This window comes from Apteryx rowi, unplaced genomic scaffold (genome assembly GCF_003343035.1).
Source record: "Apteryx rowi isolate R43461 unplaced genomic scaffold, aptRow1 scaffold_276, whole genome shotgun sequence".
NCBI classification, from domain to species: domain Eukaryota; kingdom Metazoa; phylum Chordata; class Aves; order Apterygiformes; family Apterygidae; genus Apteryx; species Apteryx rowi.
The window spans coordinates 624,861-644,585 of record NW_020449152.1 but is presented as its reverse complement, the minus strand read 5'-3'; the positions used below and the strand labels follow the sequence as shown (position 1 = coordinate 644,585).

Genomic DNA, 19,725 nt, shown 5'->3' with positions numbered 1-19,725 from the left:
AATATTTTACAAGGGAAGATCAAGGGTTTTCATAGTTTTTTTTTTCCTGTCAGTCAATGATATATCCTTGTAAACCCATATCTGTTCTCGAAAGATACAGCTGTGAGGAAAAGAACTGTCCTGCATTTAATATGCTTTGTCTCATTTTAATGTCAATGTTGTTGGGTTTTTTTTATATGCATGAGATGGAGACCATCCTTCTAAACAGTGGTCTCTTCCTGAAAACAGCATCACATAGCTCTTCAAAATTGAAGTTAACACTCAACTTTTCAGTTGAGCAACTAATGACAAAGATTACACAGGAAGGAGCTTACCTTTTACACCACCAAATGGTCCATAAGTCATATTACAAGCAGTTCGCTGAAGATTGTGCTCATACATCAGTTTAATCTGATACTGGTTCCCATGTTCCACATTTCCCAGAGTTCCTACAAAAAAAGAAGGGGGTATATATGTGTGTGTGTACACACACATGTGTATATGTACACACACGCACCCCTCCAACTTATGCAATATGAAAAAAAGTAAAAGTATCAATTTACAGAGTGACCTGGAAAGCCACAGCTTACTCCTAATGACTGAGATATGATAGTTGACACTGCTGCTTTCCCAAAGAAGCACCAAGCTACAAAAGCACCTGAAGGCCAGAATCAGAAATAAGGTCCCACTATGCTAAATGTTGTATAAAGACTTAGCAAGACACAGAGATTTTATTACTTAAATATAATTTTCCTTGGGTCAAGCACACCTCAAAAAAAAAAAAACACCACACACACACACACACACTCCGATCAGAAAAGCCTACTCATGAAAAGGGGAAATTTTATGATTTTCTAGTTATTCAGCAGATGTACTACGTCCAGCAGTCTCAGCTGTAATAGTCTGTGTCTCAAATTAAGCCATAGCCAGTCCCAAGTTACATTTTGAAAAGCTACTTTTAGGATGCATTTATCACTTGCCTTTACTCACTCTGAAATTCAGTGCGGTGATTAAGAATGCAAGGATAAGAAATACATACATACAGTAATAGATATAGTTTCTTCTGAAGTGTCATATTGTCTCAGAAGCACCTGCAAGAACTTTAAGTTCCTGATCCCTTCAGGGAACTAAGAAATCCAAAGTCTTTTGAAAGAAACTGAAGTTAAGGATCATCTTTTGATAATCAAAAGACTTTCTTCAGCTCTCCCATGAAGAGTACTCAAAATTCTTCATCATGTAGAATTACACTCTAGAAGTCATATTAGCTAGCACAATAAGTTTAAAAACAGTCACCATAACAGGAAGAAGAACAAATCAATTGCTTGAGTGAATTAGTTCTTTGCTAGATCCCCTCACAACTCAAGTATACAAAGATCATTTCAATACCAAACTTCAAGTTCTAAGAAAGATTTGTAGCCTAGGCTAACCTTTTTTAGGCAATTGCTCCAACTAAAAATCAATATAGATTTTCAGATATTACCATTAAAGTAGGCCTGATTAGGGAGAGGATTTGAATAAACCTGGAGAAAAAACTCTGGTGGGTAAGTAGCTACTTAAGTAGCAATACCAGAAGAAAAACAAGGTACAAGGTAGTCATTCTGTGCCTATTGTCTGTAATGCAATATCCAAGCCATACTCTCATCAGTCTTGAAAGATGCTCTCAAATGTCCAGGAAGAGAAACAACATGGTGAATTTGTTTTACTATGAATAACATACATATGGCAACGTGTATAAAGCAGGTAAAATCCTACTTTACAAAAACTGTGATTTGTCCTTGAAGCAGGAAGAGATAGTGATCTTGAATTCTGGAACAAGCTTGTTCAAAAGTATCTGTTCAAATGATAGAGGTTCACCATTACCATAGGGGTGCTTATGACTTAGTTAACAATAATTGTTACTATGTATGCTGTTAATGAAAATATTTAAAATTAAGCTGCTCTAATAAAAAATACATTGGTAGGCAACAGAACATAAGCAACATTAGAGAAGGTTAAGTGTCACCCCTCAAGCATCTCCAGGTAAGATAACTAGAAGGCCATTAAAACCAGAAAGAATGTGCATTTGTAACCTACAAGGCTCTCAAATAAGAAGCAAGCTGTTCCTGTAAGAAAACTATGCACTTAGAGTGAAAGCAGCCACAGTTGTCACTGCACAAAGAAGGTGAAAACCGTATAGGTAAGTCTACTGAATTCTGAAGATGAGGGTACAGCTAATAGACCTTGTAAAGCTGTGCTTTGTTTATATGTTAGAGATAACTCAAGGCACAAAACAGGTATTTTGTGACCTTTCTCTTCACATACAGTTCAAGCGCATCATTTAGAATTTCCAGACCAAGACAGTAAGAAGAAAGAGGATTTAAGAAGAAAAGCCATAGTAGTAATTTCACCTTCTTACCACTGTTAACCTCCTATCTTCTCTTGGGATATGTTGCCCATCTTCTGGCTTTCTAAGAAATTATCTGGATTTTTGGTCTCAGAAGTAATTATAAAAACTGCTTCATTTTTAAAGAGCTGGGTGTGCAGGCTGTTCTTAAACAACCATTTGTTCATTTGCATGCTGAACACCTGTTTCTAAAACTGTAATAAGAGCCTGTTATTTAAAGTACTTTTGTACTCAAACATTTGGATACATACACTTAGATATAAAGACTTAAAACTTTCATGTGCTGACACTACACATGGCAAGACTAGTTAGTAATTAATCTTTGAGCAATTCAGCTGCAGAGCCATCACTTCCATAAGCGAGATCAACACCATCTTTCTCCAACAGACATCTAGAGCATTGCAAAGAGCAGAGCAAGACTCAGTACTGCAGCCTGCATACTATAAATCACAGTGCTTCAAGCACAGAGCACATTAACAGATCTCCTTTAATCATCAGAAACTATTCTGACCTAATTACTAATGTTTCCGCTTCAAACACAAGCTTGAGTGAAAACACCACTAAAGCTATTCAGGGGTGACCAGCAAACCCTCTGCTACTGAATTTAATATTCAACCTAAACCAACTTTAGAATAACTTAAAATGGCTAGAAGGTTTGTATCTCTAAACTCACCTGAAACAGCATATACACAGAGTTTTCTGCAATGCAGCACAGCCAGATGAAGTACTTCGGTACCACTGTAAAGAAGGGGGGAAAAAAATTTTTTGTTTCAGATTAGTTTGTAGTAAAGTGCAGCATACAGGATAAAATTCAAGTGACATATTGAAGTTACTGTAAAGATTCCCAATAATTTCTTGTCAAGTGCGGGCCAGACCCCAAGATTTGGGGATGTTAAATCCCAGTGTACTTAATTATCTTAAATTCATGTTGCAGTATTTGAAGTTCATCTCAAAATTAAAATGAATCCTTAAAGAACATTTTTTTCCAGATTTAAGTATGAAGAGCAAGCCAACTACTTTCCCAGTTTAGCCTGAAATTCACTCCAAACAAGGTGCTGTTAATTCCTCCAAACATAAATGGATATGAGGACCCTTACATAGTTACTAAATAATACTTGTTTGGAGTAAGTGACTAACTTTTCAGTGCTAGCTGCATGGAAGTGTGAATGAATTAAGCTAAAAAAAAAAAAAAAAAATCCACACCACACCCACCAGAAACTGCTATGGAAAAAGTCACAGTACTTTGAATCCCATATTGACCTTCCTCCTCCACCAAACTTAAGTAGTATTTCCTGCAGAGAAAAAGTTTTCATGCTATAACTACAATAGGAAGTTTTAGATCATTCCATCAGGCAAGACATTAGTATTTCTATGCAGGGTCACTCCACAAGTACTAGAATAAAAGAACGATTTCCTATAGAAAAGACTTCTTTTTGGTTGGTGGACTTTGGTCTCAAAGCACACGTCTTTCCCATGATTACACAAGGGAGAACCTTTAATTAAAAGGAAAAAAAAGAAACACACAGCTGTACTAGATTGTTCTATATTCAATTAAATATAAAGCCTTTTCCTTGAGTGCTTCCTCTACCCAGCCACTTATTTTCATTAAATTCCTTGAAATTAAAGATCTTCAATCCTCTGTCAAATCCAAAACAAATGGTGAACACTACCTCCTCAACAGATCACAAGAGGTTACTCTGGAAGTTTTCTAGGTGTTGAGAAAACTTATGTTTCCTGTTCTATGTTTCTTAAAAGTAAGAAAAACAAAAGTAAAATATCTGGAAGATTTTCTTCCACCTATATATTAAGCAAAAATTCTCTCTCATATTGATATGATTGAGTAAGTAGATCAAATGCATACTATACTATAGATATTTTTAACAGGTTGCCAATCTGAAAAGCGAAATTCCTAAACTGAAATTCCCAAAAAGAAAAAGAGAAAGACACATCTAAGCTGTAAATACTTGCTAAATATTTGCCCTAAATATTTTAAGGAACTGTTGCAGACCATCCTTAGAGAGAGGAGTTAACTTTTATTGTAAAGTAGTCCACAGACCATGCTAATTAGACAGCTTTATCAGCAACACATGTTGACTTACGAAACAAATTTTCCCACTTCCACCTGCAGTATCGGTTCTCGTAACTGCACTTCCAAGAGCAAGTCTCCAGCTTGGACTCCATCCCCAGGTTTTGTAGGATGTGGATTAAAGATTCGGAGATATCCCATATAACTGCCCACAATAATTTTATCTATAAAAAAAAAAGAAAACAAATGAAATTTAAAAATTACACTAGCACCTGTAGAATCAGGTTTGCTGCAGAAGTGCTTCAAAGGATATCCTAAAAAAATAAAATATTCACATGTGATTCTGTTGATGGTCTGTCTTCTAGACTAATTTTAGTAATTAATTTTCTTCCAGCAACAAAAACTGGTTAGCAAAGGGTCTCATAGGGTAATTATCATGGTGATGGCACTGACCATTGCTACTATTCTATCATTTCAGTTTGATGCTCACACTTTTAAAAAAAAAAGTCACATTCTGATTTTCAAGAGTACATCATACTTCCAGCTTCTACATCTTTGATCTATGCAAACACATATCAAACCAGCAGAAGTGTTAAATTTTAAAACTGTGACCCATGACATTTATCCAAATGCAAACTAAATCCACACTGTTATGTCAGGTCAACACAGCCTTGAGACCTCCAGATCTTGGGATAGAGCCATTATTTCCAAGAGGAGCATGGTAAATTACACCAGGGTTATTTTGGGATCGTATTGTTAATGACAAAAAAAATTATTAATAGAAAACCTCAAAGAGCTGCTAAAGCTACTCTAGAAGAGCTAGCCTTCTAAAGTAGTCATCAGTATGTATTTCCTCTGGATACAGGTCATCATTATCAATGCAGAACAAAAATCAAATCCTGTAAGTCTTGTCCACAAGTCAGGATGACATACTCATAGCACACTCAAACCAGTTTACCAGCCTCTAAAGGCTTGGAAGAGTTCCACGGGACCCCAACTCAAAAGTCCAGATCAGCTGCCTACTTCCTCTCTTCTCCAGCAGCAAACTTCCACCCACAGTCCCTGGTTCAGATATTACTGTCTGCCTTCTGCACACTAATCTTTGCCTCAGTTTTGTGCTGTAACAGGTAGTCCACCAACAGCAAATTAACAGTTGTATAACCTATATCTTTAAATATAATTTAGTCGCACATTCCTTAAAAATACTTAATAAACTTATCTAGAAGATGACCTTTTGCCTTAAGGCTGCATTTACTTTTGGTCCTGAACTCTGCAAGAAAAGGAGCCTAGTCTAAAAACAAAGAGAAAATACAGTGTTAAGAAAGTAGATAAAATAGTGGGCTAGTATTACGCTCCCACAACACTGTAACCGGTATGAAAGGGCCTACTTTCTCATTAGGAATAGATTCTATCCATAATTCTCTCAGTCAATTCCTATCCAAAAAGCACACCAAAACAGTAGCATAGCTTGACTTAGTTCAAATCCTTCTAAAAGGGCATAGCTTAAAAAAATGGCAAAAATTAAATCATACCCAAGGACCTCTGCTGAGCAAAAAAATAGAGCTCTAAGATGTGACAAGAGAGCCTCTTAAAGAAAGGTCCTAAATATTTATTAGTTAAAATGTATGTGTGTGTGTATGCGTGCGTGTGGGCGTGCGCGCGGGTGCGTGCAGGCGCGTATGAGAACTCTCGCTGAGAGCAAAGACCATTAACTGTTGTAAAAATGTGGTCACAGAGATGCTTCACTTCAACTCCACACTTTAATTTCTTAATGACTACAGAGAAGAGCAAAGTTTCCTCAAGTGAAGTGCAACTTGATTTCAACAGGCCCTTATTTTTGCAGCACAAAAAGACTTTTTTTTTTTCCATAAAAATACTTAGCTTATCAACCCTCAGCCTGCTTTTTTTTTTCCACAAGTTCAATGACTTATGATGCGTTTCTTTCCATGACTAATTTAAAGTCTTTGTTTTAAGTATAGCTACCAAGAAAGAATAAAACATGAGAGAAATTGCTATTGAACATCAACAAAGATTAAAACGTTTAGAGATCTAGGAATACACAAAGACAAATGGCAAACAAGAATACGAGCACTCAACTTGTTTTATTAAGTCTACAAGGACACACTAAAGACAACAGACCTTAAACTAACTAACCAACTAGCCTGGCTAACGACCTGTCACTATGCACTAGCTTTGTTAAAGCATACTTGCAGCTGCATAGCTTGAAAGTCAGCAGCCACTAGTTCTGAATTTACCTTGCCCACTGTTAACAACATCAGCAACACAAAGACAGCCTTGATCAAATTCTTCCTTTTCTCCAAGTACAGTGGACCACCAGTCTCGGGCTTTAAACAAAGACATTCTTCTTCACTGAAAGGGAAGCAAACTGTTGTTGAAACCTATAGTTGATGGATGAATTTATACAAGTAACTTTAACATTAACAAATTCACTATATTTCCATCTCTTAGCTTCACATTGCTGTAACATGAACAGAAAAAACATTAACCAAATACCCCAAATATCTGAAATTATATACTTAAAAAAAATTAAAGAACTTCTTGTGACGAATTCATAGACTAGTTGTGATAAACACTGGCAATTAGGAGGAGCAAAGAAAAAAAAAAATCACAGTTCTTTTTAAAACTGTTACAAGCCTTCTATAATAAGCATTAAAAAGTAACAGAAGTTTTCAAAGTCCCAGAAATTGGACATTCCCCTCTCACCAAAGAGAATTAGGAAAAATAGATTCTGGCGTACGTCCAGAAATAAGAAAGCTTATTTTAGAAAAGTTAATCAAGATACAAACAGACAGTATCAAGACAGACAGTATCAAGACTGCCACTGAGTAATCGCCTTAAAGATGCTCTGCTGACGTGACTGAAGAACTCGGTCAGAGAGGGCACAAATCAGCTTTTCTGCTCCCTACCTGCTATTATTTTAAGAAAGGGCGGGGGGTGGGAGGGAAGGTAGGCTAATCGCTTTGTAGGCGGCTTGACAACTACATCACCCCAGTTCAAACTTCCCAAGTCCTAGCCTATGCTTTTGGAAGAGCAGGACTAACCTGAACAGTTTGGCTGAGAGAGATAAAGAGAAAGAAAAAAAAAAGAAGAGGGAGAAAGAGAGAGATACCCGTGGGGAGCTTTACCGAGAGGCGAGGCGAGGGGCAGGGAGGCGGCCGGGCGGCGGCACAGCAGCCGGCGGCGCCGATCAGCCGAGGCGAGCGGGCGCCAGCATCTCCCGGGCGCGGACACGGAGCGACCTGCCCCAGGGCGGCCCCGCCGCCCGCGAGAGCTCCTTGCTTGGGCCCGGGCGCAGCTCTGAGGAAGGGGACAGAAGGCGAGGCGGCGGGGGGGACCGGCGGAGGCGGCAAGCCGCTACAGCGCTCTCAGCAGCGCAGCGGCCATCTTCAGCGCCGTTGTCATGGCGCCTTAACAACCGACCTCGCCCTCCGGAAGGGCGGGGCGCGCTTCCCGCCGCCACCGGGAATTGTAGTTTGGGAGCTCCGGAAGCAGAGGCCGGCTCGGCGCGCGCGAAGGACAGTTGGGCTCTATCATTTCTTCCGGGGGGGGGGAGAAGTAGGAGAAATAAAGGTGTTCCTTGTGTCCCTGAAGAAAAACACAACCTTCCAGCGTGGACATTTCCTCTTCAAAGGCAAAGGAGAAACTTTTAACCCTCCTTGCCCTCGAGGGCGCCTTCTGAAAGCGCCCTTCTCCCACGCTTCTCCCCCCCCGCGTTTCCCTCTGGGTGGTACCGCCGGTAGGCGGTGCGCACGTGACGTGCGGCCGGCCGCCGGCGGGGAGGTGGCGCGGCGCGGTCGCTGCTGTGGCCGTGGCTCCTCGGCGGTTGGTGGACGCCGGCTCGCAGCGCTGAGGCGAAGCTCCCCCTCCCTCAGCGGCGGCGGAGCGGCCACGCCGTCCCGCAGCGGCGCACTGGGCGCGCCCCGGGCGGCTACCATGGACAGGACCGCGGTGGCGAAGATGGGAGCGGTGGCCAGCGCCAGCGTGTGCGCGCTGGTGGGCGGCGTGGTGCTGGCCCAGTACATCTTCACCATGAAGAAGAAGACGGGCAGGAAGACCAAGATCATCGAGATGGTACGTGGTGGTGGTGGTGATCCCGCACCCGCCGCCCCAAATACCTGCTCCCCCCCTCGCCTGCCCCGTGCGCACGGGTCCCCTCCCCTTCGCCCTGGTGCCCTCCAGACCTGCACCCATAGGTCAAGCTCTCTGCTGCTGTGGTGGTAATTCAAAAGCCTGCTCGTGGCTTGTAACAAATTAAAAACGCGGGATGTGTTCAGCCCTGTGTTGAAACTAGAAAGCGATGTCTGTGCACGGCTGCTATAAAAGGAAGATTAAGCTGTCCACCGCCCTTGTTACACTTGTTACTTAGAAGATCGTTTGAATGTCTGCTTAAGAGGAAGTGGTTGCTGAAAGGCCTTAGATGACATGCTGCTGTCTTTCACACTGAAATCCTTCGAATCTGAGTTTATGATTTGGACACCACTGTACTAAGGAACTGAACCGAAATCATCAGGTCGCTTCATGTTAGCCAATGAATATTTTATGATATTGCCTACAAAACTTTACTCAAAGCTTTTTTTTTTTTAATTTTACATCAAAACATAGATTTTTACTAAGAATTGCTACAGTTGTGTATGTAAATAGTGAGACATCTAGTTACTCACTTGACCATGTAATTCAGCAGTTGCCAGTGGAAGTTATACGATGTAATTTATGATAACGTGGATTCAGAGAAGAATTCCACTGTGTGCTTTTATAAGAGTCATCCTACTTCCTGCTGGAAAAAACTTTTTGAATGCTATTCTCAGTCACCAAGCCCTTCATTGAGTAATTCGGGGGGGGGGGGTTGTTTTGCTTTTTGGTTTCTGTTTCCTCTCTTATTGGCAACAGCTTGTGGAAGAGCAGAAACTTTGGATTGCCTCTTCAGATAGGTTTTAGACAGGGCTGTGAATTATATAATAGGATTTTATAAAACTCGTTTGAAAGTCTACAGTGGCATAATACTGGTTAACTAGAAATTATTCCTTTTTTTAGGTCTAGTACTGATAGTACATCTTATTTTAGAGAGTTATATGTACAATAAAATATGGAAACTTAAAAGCTTGGCCATACAGACACTCAAAAGGCAGTTATAATAGTTTCACCGACTTCTGTTCTCAGTAACCCAGTTAAGCTGTAATTCAGAAAATGCCTAATAATTGCTAAGGGTATATTTGTACTAACTTTCTTTACAATCTTTAAATGATATCTCAGCTAGAGAGGCTTAACTTCAGCTTTTTATCTTTGTTGCAGAAGTTTTGGTTTTAGTAGGAAAAAAATTTGTCATGTCAATGATAAATTGATTTCTGGTAGAATAACTTCTTAAACATGTTCAGATAATATTTTCAGATCTATGTTCTTGGACACAGATCTGTGATCCTAAATAGATATTTCTGAAAATTCTGCTTTTAGAATCACAGCTTTACTCAACTTTAAATTCCGAGGAAAAAACAAAGCTTGTTCAAAGCAGGTCAGCTTGCTCTCATTTAAGTATTTTATCAAATGGATACAACACATTAATACTGTTTGCCCACTCAGAGAATTATCGTTTCAACCAATTGGTTAGAGTTGGCAGCTTCCTCAGCTAACAAGCTTCTTTAGTTCATCAGCTGCAAGTCTTTTTTTCTCCTCAAGCAGTATTTTCAGTGAACCTATGTAGTCAGGCTGTGAAATTTCTCTTACTTCAGAAGAAGTGGAATAGTTATGTAAACATCATACCAAGGATTTTAGTTTGTCAAATAAGGGAGAAAATGTGTTCAAGTGTTTGCTGAATATGCTGCATTCTGCGGAGCTTCCTGAAACAGTTTTTTCCACCAATGCAGATTTTATTCAACATCTGTCATTTACAAGACACAGTGTATCTGTTTTAATTTATCAGAAAGAAGGACTTCTTTGGAGCTCTTGTAAGAAGGTGCTGTTTTCCAATCTGTAATTTAGTGTTAAGTTAGTGGAAAGTGGGAAAGAAAACTATACTTTGATGAAATCTATTTTTTCTAATACACAAGCTGCTATGCCAGCCTGGCCTTCTACATTAGAATATCTACTTTAAGATTATCAGATTGTTCTTGTATTTTTTGGTGGATTTTTTTGGTTTGAGTTTTCTTAATTGTTGTTCATTACAGAAGTATTTCCATACCTATTCTAAAACCAGGAAAAAATTAAAAACCACACTAGATATCTAAAAATTACTTGTCAACGGTTTTGTAGGTGATAATCTGGCCAAATTGCAAGTGGATATCATTAAAACAGTAATTTGATTTCCAAATTCCAGGTGTATATGAATGAAGCACTGTAGTAGTAGCTATTTAAAATAGTTAAGCTGAACTGAAAGTATGAAACTGGATGACTGGGATTTTTTATTATATTCTGGAATTGGTTATCTTGGGGAGAGTTATACTTTGGCTTTTTATCTCTAGTATTACACTCCGATTTTCAGATACCTTGGTGTATAACTTGTTAAAATCAGTAGAGAAGAAGCCTGGAGAATTTGAACTTTAGTTATATGACTTTAATTCTCACCAATGAAATATTCTTTGATTGGACTTAACTACAGCAATAATTTTTTGGACTTTCCTCAGCTAAAATATACTTAGATGAAAATAAGACTCAAATCTAAGTAAAAATCCGAGTGTTTAAATGCTAAAAAGACAGTGACCTCTGTGAATCAAATAGAATGTCTATAAGACAAGGTAATATCAGGGCTTGTGAGGGCAAGAATTTTTAACGTAAAGAAAAGTGGAAAGTATTCTCAAGGATTATGAAAATATGAGGGTAACCATATTTCAATGTTGAATATTGAAATCAACAGATTCTTAAATATCTATCTCATATTTCAGTAGATGAATTCTGTAGCAAAGTATTTAGCCCAGTATGCAAATTTAAGCATAATAAAGACAGCATGAAATTACTGCATCTCATTTAAAAGCAAAGGTTTACATTTGGAATTAGATTAAGGTATTAATGTGTTGTCTTTATTGACCATGTAAGGTTCCCAAAGTAGGCGCTGATGAATGTAAACAGTGTTCTGATCCCCTTTCCAAACTAACAGAGGCATTAATGGTAAATATTTAGCCCGTTATGTGAAGTTTTATGCTGTGTGTCAAGAAACTACTGTCTCTTGATGACTTCTGTATAACCTTGCACAGTCAATTTGCTGTTTCTGTGCAATTGTAAAAGTATTCCTACAGTCAGGTGAACGTAAAAGTTATCAGTGAGGTTGCTAACTTTGATTTAAAGAGGAAGTTAATTAGACTCCTGAAGTAACTTATTAGTTAATGTTTGATGGCTGCTATAAAGAGATTAAAATTTACGGTATTACAGTAGCACTCAACCTCTTCGTTTTTCAGGCCCCAGACAGTCTTGCAATGATGTTGTGGATCCCTACAGAGCAAATCAGGTGTACTGACAATAGACGTAGGCTTCTTGGTTATCTTTTGTGAAGACCTTAGAAAGGCTGCAGAAACCAAGTGCTCACAGACTAAAGAGTGAAAAATGTTGCCTAAGTCTTATGAAAAAGCTCATCTTTAAGTAAAAGCCCATGCTAACTAAAACATGGGATAAATGTGAAAAAATTTTTTAAGAGTAACACTATTTTTTGTTGTATGAGTACTGCATAAACAAAGTTATGCTAGAATGTTGAGGTTTTTCATCAACATCAAAGTTGCTTACTTTGCTTTTTTTAATACTGTTATTAGAACTTCAGGAGGTTTTTATTGTATTTGTTCTATAAGGATTGAGAAACATAATAGAGCTGGTTAAAATACAGTAGCAGGAAAATACCTTAAACTGAAAATAATCATCTCCAGTTTATTTTCCAGAAAACTGGGCAGACTTTTAGTTATATTTCTGTATTTCTCCATTTTGTTCCTGAAGTTAGAGGATCTAATTACCTGAAAAAGGCTTTGTATAAAATTTCAACAACAGAAAATTAAAACTCAGTTTAAAAAGTAGTTTCTCATATTAAAGAAATTTTTTCAACCAGCCATTGTTAAATATTTCTGACCAGTTTTCTTTTTAATATGTTGGGGAGGGGTGGAAATGCATGATTTTTTTGCCATATTAGAATTTACCAGAAGAAATACAAGCAAGTGGATAAGAAATGATGTAACTGCCACTTATTTCCTTTCTTAAGAAATAAAGGAACTTATTCGGTGAGCATGACTGCCATAGGGTTTGTGTGGAGAGATTTTTTTGTTTATTTCTTGTTTTGGGTTTTTTTTTTTCTTCACATCACCCTGGCAAGAGTGGCCTCTCATTTCGCAGTTGTGTCACAGATGAAGGATACAGATCTTTACAACTGGCAGTGATATCATATCACTCCACTTCTTTATCCTGGTCTTTGGAGTGTTTACACTAGTTGCTACAGCGACTGCAATGTCACACTGGTGTGGGTCATTGATGACCTCCTAGTGGAGAATGAAATAAAGGAATGGGCAATATATAGCCTATGTGCAACACTGTCCTTCAGGCATCTAAATGGCTAGTACGTGAAAGTCCTTCAGGTAAATACATAGCATTTCTTTACAAAGACAAAAAAGAGCTTGAGCCTGAGCAAATTGGAATCAATAGAAGGGGGAGGGGAAAGAACATGGACTCTAAATATCACTATAGGACACTGTCACTTTCTGGGTATTGCAGTGATAATTAAAATGTTGCGACCTTGGAAGCTATCCAGTAATGTAATCCATGTGGGAATAATACTGCTTCACAGGAATGGTGCCATGCTATGAATCAACTGAAAAGTGAAAGAACTCCTGAGATCTAACACTAGCCATATGTGACGGAGAGCCCTTATGTTACTAGGGACTAGACTATTTGAATAATTTTTAGAAGACTGTTAAACTTTTACAACCACATTAGAATCGATATGACTACTGGGGATTTCATATAACTATTTCTATAAAATGTGGTTTTGTTCGGACTCTACTTCTCAATAGAAAAAACACTTTGACAGAGTGATAAACATCAACATTACGAGAACAAGCTTGTGTTGCCTGCAGACTTTTCTGTTCAGATAATCATGATATATGGTAACCTAGAACATGGTTTGTAAAGCAAATTTATACAGGGCCAGGAAAAATACTTTAAATGTAGTTCATATTGACTTAACTTAGATAGTACTATTTTATTTTTTTTTACTCTCACTGTGAATTAATTCAGGTGGAAATCTTAAAAATTCAGATCCTAGGAGAAGAAAAATGGACTCCAAATTTAAGTGTTTTCTTCCAAAATCAGTTAAGAATTAAAAAAGTAGACTACTATGCAGATTTTGCTCATAGTAATATTTTACCCTATTTAGTGCACTGAGCTGATCATCTGAAATTGCCACTGCCTTTTTTTTTTTTTTTTTTTTTTTTTNTGAATAGATTTTGAAACATATGTTCTTATAATGAATGGGTTTGGGAAGGTCAGTTGTCTTTAGTACTGATTTAGTTTCTCTGAGAACTGATTCATCCTAGTCATAACAGTTATTAATGAAATGTGATGATGAACTGCACCTGAAAATTGAGCTCCAAGCAGTAATAATAATAAGCAGATGTCAGGATACAATATGTAAAGTAGGTGTAGGCTCAGAACAGCATTAAGGAATTGCTGCTTTCATTTATCTTTTCTGGAAAGTCTTCCTCTAGAACAGTAGAGCGATCTTTCCATGAATCATTCTGCTCTGAAGCATTTTTACCTTGTCCTAAATGCTTCGTATGTGCTGTCACATGATTTTCTCCTATTTGCAATAACTCTTGATTATTGGTTGAGCTATTAATTGCATCTGTTTTATTAAACTTTTTACAGATTAAAGCCAATTACAAAAACTGCAAATATTAAGCATGTTACTTTTAACTGTCAAACAATATAAGTAATTTTTTTTAATGTTTGAATATACGTATCGGTGCAAATTTGTTCTTGTTATGGATTAAAGCTGCACAGCATTTCAACAATCAGTCTTAACAAGAGCTATAAAGTTTTATAAAAAAAATAACTAGATAGATCTCCATGTAAGTAAGTGCTGAGGAAACCCAAGGTATGGATTCATGCATTTATGGGCAGGGGAATTCTGTCTGTAAATTCAATAGTGATTTTAAATGTACTTAAAATTTGTCTAAATCTGGAAAATGTTTTATAACAGCTTAACTTTTGAAGTTCTTTGCTTCAAGAAATTGGATTGGCTGCCTCTTACCTATTATTAGCACTTGAAATAATTGCATAATACACAATACATAATCTTTTTCTCTGTTGGCCTGTTCTACTTCATGCTAATAGCCTTCAAGTTGTTAGCTTCAGTCCCCTTCCTTCCCTGTATGTGAACATACACAAGCACATTGTGCTATAGCTTGTGAAGAGTAAGTTTTTGAGAGAGGTTTAAGGAAAAATTATCATGAAAGAAGCATACTGCCAGATTTTTTATCTGGAATCTGATGTCTTTGTCAGATGATACTTTTTAAGGACTTAAATTTTAGCTAGTTTAGCTGCAGTAGACAACATGGAACAGCAGGTGGCACTACTGTGGACTTTGTATCAGTTTGCATGGTACATCTCTGAAGATGGATATACAATATTTTTAAAGTAGCTTGTCATTTAAGAAATCCTGTCCAACAGTGACTACCTTTTCTTGGCCTCTGCTGACTCCAGATCAGACATGTACAAATGGACTGCCTCTGCATCCAGAGGGCCTAGAGCAGCAACTATGTCTCTGCTGCCTGTCAGATGCACAGTACTGAAACCTGGCTGATCCCATCACATGCTAATTGCAACTGAGAGGCAGAAATAGCTCACAACTACTCTTTCTGGCCTCCTTTTATAACCAGCATGCAAAGAGATACGAGGCCAGGTAAGACCAGGCAAGAGAGGTTGGTAAGTAAGTAGTAGACTGTACCATAGTAGAGGACAAGTCTAACTCTTCTTCTGGCCTTCCTCCAGTCAGGTTACTGTGCAGCAGTTGATCTGTAGTGTCTGTTTCTTCCTGGGGCAGAGCTCTTCATACAGCAGTTATTTTGACCAGTTTGCTGGACATCAGCTGCTCTGTCTCTTACCCAGAAGCAATCAATCACCAATGATCAGCTGCTGTAAAGCATCAGAGAACTGACGATGCCCCTAATAATTATAATTATTAGTCCCATGTCAATCATGCAGCAGTTTGACTAGCACTGCCAATAAGCTGAAATCTGCAGCTACTGTGTTGGTCACCTCTGTGTATTTAATTGCACTTTAAAAGTTCAGTGGATTTTTCTAATTTAGCTAAATCCTTTAATTTACAGAGTATTGCTTGAATGTTTAAAAATATGAGGCATTTTTTAGTACAAACGGACATATGCTTCAGGTTGCAGAGCACAGGTCAAACAGGACAACACCCAAGTTTAAATAGTAAAAGTAACTATATTCTTGTTGTTCAGTGATCTCACAAAAGAAGGCAGAATTGCACCAGCTTGCTCAAAGACAATAAAAAAAAGATTTTGGTTTAAGTAATTTCTACATAAACTTATGCAAAGCATGTGTAGTAATTGAAGGAAATGTGGCTTCTGCTTTCGTGTATGCCAATCTTTAAAAAAAGAATTAATGTATTTAATTTGTAGTTGTTTTAATTTTCATGATTTCTTTTTTAAAAAGAGGTGTGGCAAGGCCCAGACTTGGATGCTGAAGATTCCTGAAGTATCTGAATATAAAATTTCAGACTTCTTGAGTTGGTTTTGCCATCAAGAAAGAGTCCTGTTCTACTTACGTGTTCTAACTTGTTTTCCCACTCATAAGCTTTAGCTTACTTCCTACCTCCTTATATCAAGAAGGTTTGTCTGCTTTGTAAATTGGATCACTGAAATACTCCAAATTTATTGGAGCTTTTGTTTTTACGTAAGAGTTTGTGGTATTATGCCCTGATTTCAGACAGAATGAGTACCATTGAAATATATTATTAACCTGCTCCTTTAAGGCTCTCCCTCTTTGGTGGAAACATATTAGTTATCAGTCAGTTATTTACTGCAGTCATTTATTTTCATCTGGATTGCATCTGCCCCTGCAACCAAAGGCAATCATATAAAGTCTTCAATCTGCTCTGCATGTTAGTTTGAAAAAATTGTGTGTGAAACTGAAGGGTAAGGAGGATATCTGGTACACAGTGTTTTTGAACATGCCCTATATCACTTCCAAAGAGCAAATACACAGAGAAACAAGAAATAGGGAACATCCAATTGTATCGTTAAATGGATCCAGTATCCAGAAACAGCCATGAAAAAATGGGACATGGAGGCGAAACAACCCATCACACCACAACCCATCATGCTGCCTATTACCTTTAAAATGAGTGTAAGGTAGCTGAATTTCATCTTTAGAATTACTGGCTTATTTTTAAAGAAAGTTAAAGAAGTGTCTGTACTAGAAGACATCCTAACAGTTGAAAAATTAATGTGGTAGTCTTAATATGTAACTTTAATAGCAAAATTATATTAGCACTACAGTCTTTCATCAGAATTTAGTGTCTGGTAATGCATTGTGGATTAAACTTTGTCCTGGGGACTTTGTTTTCAAACTGGATCTTGCAACTCCATCATTTAAGGGTCAGAGTTTATTTGATCTAGATACAGCATTCTTAGCCTTAGTGAATCTAAGCAGATTTTTTTTTCTTACAAGCAGATAAGAGAAGAAGAGAATCAGCAGCAACTGCTTCAGTCCAGGCCTTGGGCTTAATGCAAATTCCTTTCTAGATAGTGTTACATGGGAAGCTTCTTCTAGGGAAATGAGCACTTGTTGTAAGTTCTTTCAACGTACAAATAGACATATACTGGATATTTTGTTATAAAAGTATAAATGCAAATTTACAGTTTGGAAAAGATCCAAAGTGTAGCTGATGAAAATTATGTTACTGTGCAAGGTGAATTTTTGCACATCTGATAGCCAATTAAGAATTTATAAAGATACCATAATATCTACATACTGTTGATACTTAAAGCTCTATATTGTTTTACTAGCTATTTTGTAAAAGTTGTACCAACAACCTCCTCTGTAAGCGTTCCTCCAGTAAGCATAGAGTGTGTGTAATAGGAGAGGGAAGTGGGTCTTTTGGGTAGCCAGTCTCCAACATTTGTCCTCTGTTACCATAGCAGTATTAAAGGAAACTGTGAATACCAGTCAAATACAAAAATTCTAATTTTGTCAAAGATGAGTTTTCTGTATCTGTCTGAAGGAAAACTGGTAAGAAAAAGGGAGGGGGAAAAAAATATATAACCAGAAATGTAAATAAATGACTGTCCTGAACCATGAATGATTCTCTGTGTCATGTGTTACAAAATAGGAGTGTTGACTTACCTCCCATGAACATGATTTCACTTGATACAGATAATATCATATATCCAGCAGTGGTCTATAGCAGAGGCATAGAGAAAGCATAAGGACAGGACAAGCTGTCATGATTCTTACCCAGAATGCTTTCCCAGCCTCCAGCAGCTTGTAGGGTGGTGTGGGTTTTATTGTTGTTGTTGTTTCAGAATGTACCTCCTGTTAATTTCAGTTGATGACCCCTAATTCTTACCCTGGAAGAGATGGTGAACAGTCTTTCCCTATTAATCTTTCCCATGCCATCCATTCATTTCTTTTCCTGGCTGAAGGAATAGTATATTGAGTTGTTCATTGTATGGAAGCTTTTCATATCACTGCTCACTCTTATTCCCTTTCTCAGTACCTTTTGCTGTCTTAGCTGTATGAGGTAGGGAGACCAGAATTTTATTTGGTATTTAAATTGCAAGTGCATAATGGATTTATGCAGAGGGACATCCAGAAATCATTAATAAGAATAGTCACCGGTGAAATGTAAATATAAAGGCCAAGAAAAAAGGTCCAGTTTTCTACTGTCCTGGATTGAGTGAATGTTGAAGCACAGAGATGAGCTGATTCCCCTAGCATACAATCAGAGGCAAAAGATGCCTGCCCTGAGCTCACACAGTTTTCATAACTGGTTCTAGATGGTTTGTACATTCTGTCAGAATCTGACTAAATTTTTGCCTGGAGTAATAACTGAGAGGAGGATCACATGAAATATTGAAAATTAAAGCTCTAGTTACTGCTACTTGCTAAGAAACTTCTACAGAGGATTTGAAATATCTCATAAAGTGTCAAACTTCTGTTGTCACAGTCGTTGCAGTTCATTCTGAGTTTTATGACATATATATAATTATAATTTATAGAGGTATAACCACACCTCTATGTTCAAGAAATATATCTTTTATTAATATGAAGGTCCATCAAAACCTCTTACCTGTATTCTATTACCTAGACTTCAAGAGAGCAGTTCAACAATGTATTTGGCCTTCCTTCAATCTTATTTTCTTGGGAGATGCTAAATGTGTGTTGATTTATTACCAGTAGGGATCTCTGCTTTTGAGGTGGTTTTTGTAAGCCCAAGAGGAAGATGCTATGGGGCACATATGCTGTGGTCTGTTTTATCCTTTCATCTGAACAATCAGCTTCATACCAAATTGCAACAATCATGGTTTCTTACAGGTTTCAGATTGATGCTTAATCTCTTATTTGTTTTAGATTTCTAGAATTGCAGAAACTGATAAGAAACTTCTAAACTCATTGTTGACTTTCTTAGAGTAACCACCTTGAGAAATCATTGAAACAGAATAATTTCTTTTACTTCCATGACCTTAATGTAAGTTAATTATTGTTCCTGTTCACCACTTAAAACCTGTGCTTAGTCCTAATGAAACTGATGAGATACCTATGTTTAAAAAAATGCACAATTATCTTGCTGAATTAAAATTCATCTTTGTGTAGCCTTATTTTTTAATGAACTATAGTGGTTTTACTGAGATATCATTTTTCAGTGCAACATCATAGTGATTAAGTCACAGTAAACACAACGAAACAAAATACATCAGAAGTTTAGCTGTTATTTATACATTTGAATGTATGTTTGACAGCAATAGAATAGCTTTCTATAGTTAGTACAGTCATCCCCTTTAAACTGAAAGGGAAAACTATAAATGGTCACTCATTTTCTCTTGTATGATAAAAACTGATCTCTGATCAGATCTAAAAAATCTGTATTGAATAGAGTTGCTAAATATATCTTGTAATACAGTATTTGCCCCCTATAGTCCATTTTGTGCATGAATTTATTGTGTTTTTAAAGTATGATAGTTTAGTAGCCAAAACGCATTCTCTGGTAAGATGCTACTGATGTATCTTAAAGCTTGTTATGTTAACACTTTGCTGATCTTCTCCTTCCTACCATTTGCCTTCTTTGGATTTATTGAGATTTAATGGACTCTTTAATAGGTTCAAATCTTTA

At 37.5% G+C, this 19,725-nt stretch overlaps 2 protein-coding genes across 10 annotated transcripts in view; one reads left to right on the top strand and one right to left on the bottom strand.

Moving 5' to 3' along the window:
• The window catches only part of BBS9 (Bardet-Biedl syndrome 9), a 249,560-nt gene extending 241,705 nt beyond the window's left edge, over positions 1 to 7,855 (bottom strand). For 2 of the 7 annotated variants that reach the window (XR_003253968.1, XM_026068571.1), the window contains exons 1-5: positions 7,535 to 7,852; positions 6,644 to 6,758; positions 4,462 to 4,612; positions 3,036 to 3,100; positions 315 to 428 (exon numbers count right to left, since the gene is read on the bottom strand). Coding sequence is in view for 6 of the 7 variants with exons in the window: in XM_026068571.1 (XP_025924356.1) it covers positions 315 to 428; positions 3,036 to 3,100; positions 4,462 to 4,612; positions 6,644 to 6,749 (436 nt within the window). In the remaining variant the exon portion in view is untranslated. Of the gene's footprint in view, positions 1 to 314; positions 429 to 2,374; positions 3,015 to 3,035; positions 3,101 to 3,574; positions 3,655 to 4,461; positions 4,613 to 6,643; positions 6,759 to 7,518 lie in introns of those variants that run through there. The other 5 variants (XM_026068570.1, XM_026068569.1, XM_026068573.1 and 2 more) reach the window with 5 other exon arrangements.
• A 305-nt stretch (positions 7,856 to 8,160) lies between these two features.
• NT5C3A (5'-nucleotidase, cytosolic IIIA) overlaps positions 8,161 to 19,725 on the top strand; it is a 29,884-nt gene continuing 18,319 nt past the window's right edge. The window contains exon 1 of one of the 3 annotated variants that reach the window (XM_026068585.1): positions 8,161 to 8,454. In XM_026068585.1, the coding sequence (XP_025924370.1) occupies positions 8,343 to 8,454 (112 nt within the window). In that variant the 5' untranslated portion in view covers positions 8,161 to 8,342. Of the gene's footprint in view, positions 8,481 to 19,725 lie in introns of all 3 variants that reach the window. The other 2 variants (XM_026068582.1, XM_026068583.1) reach the window with 2 other exon arrangements.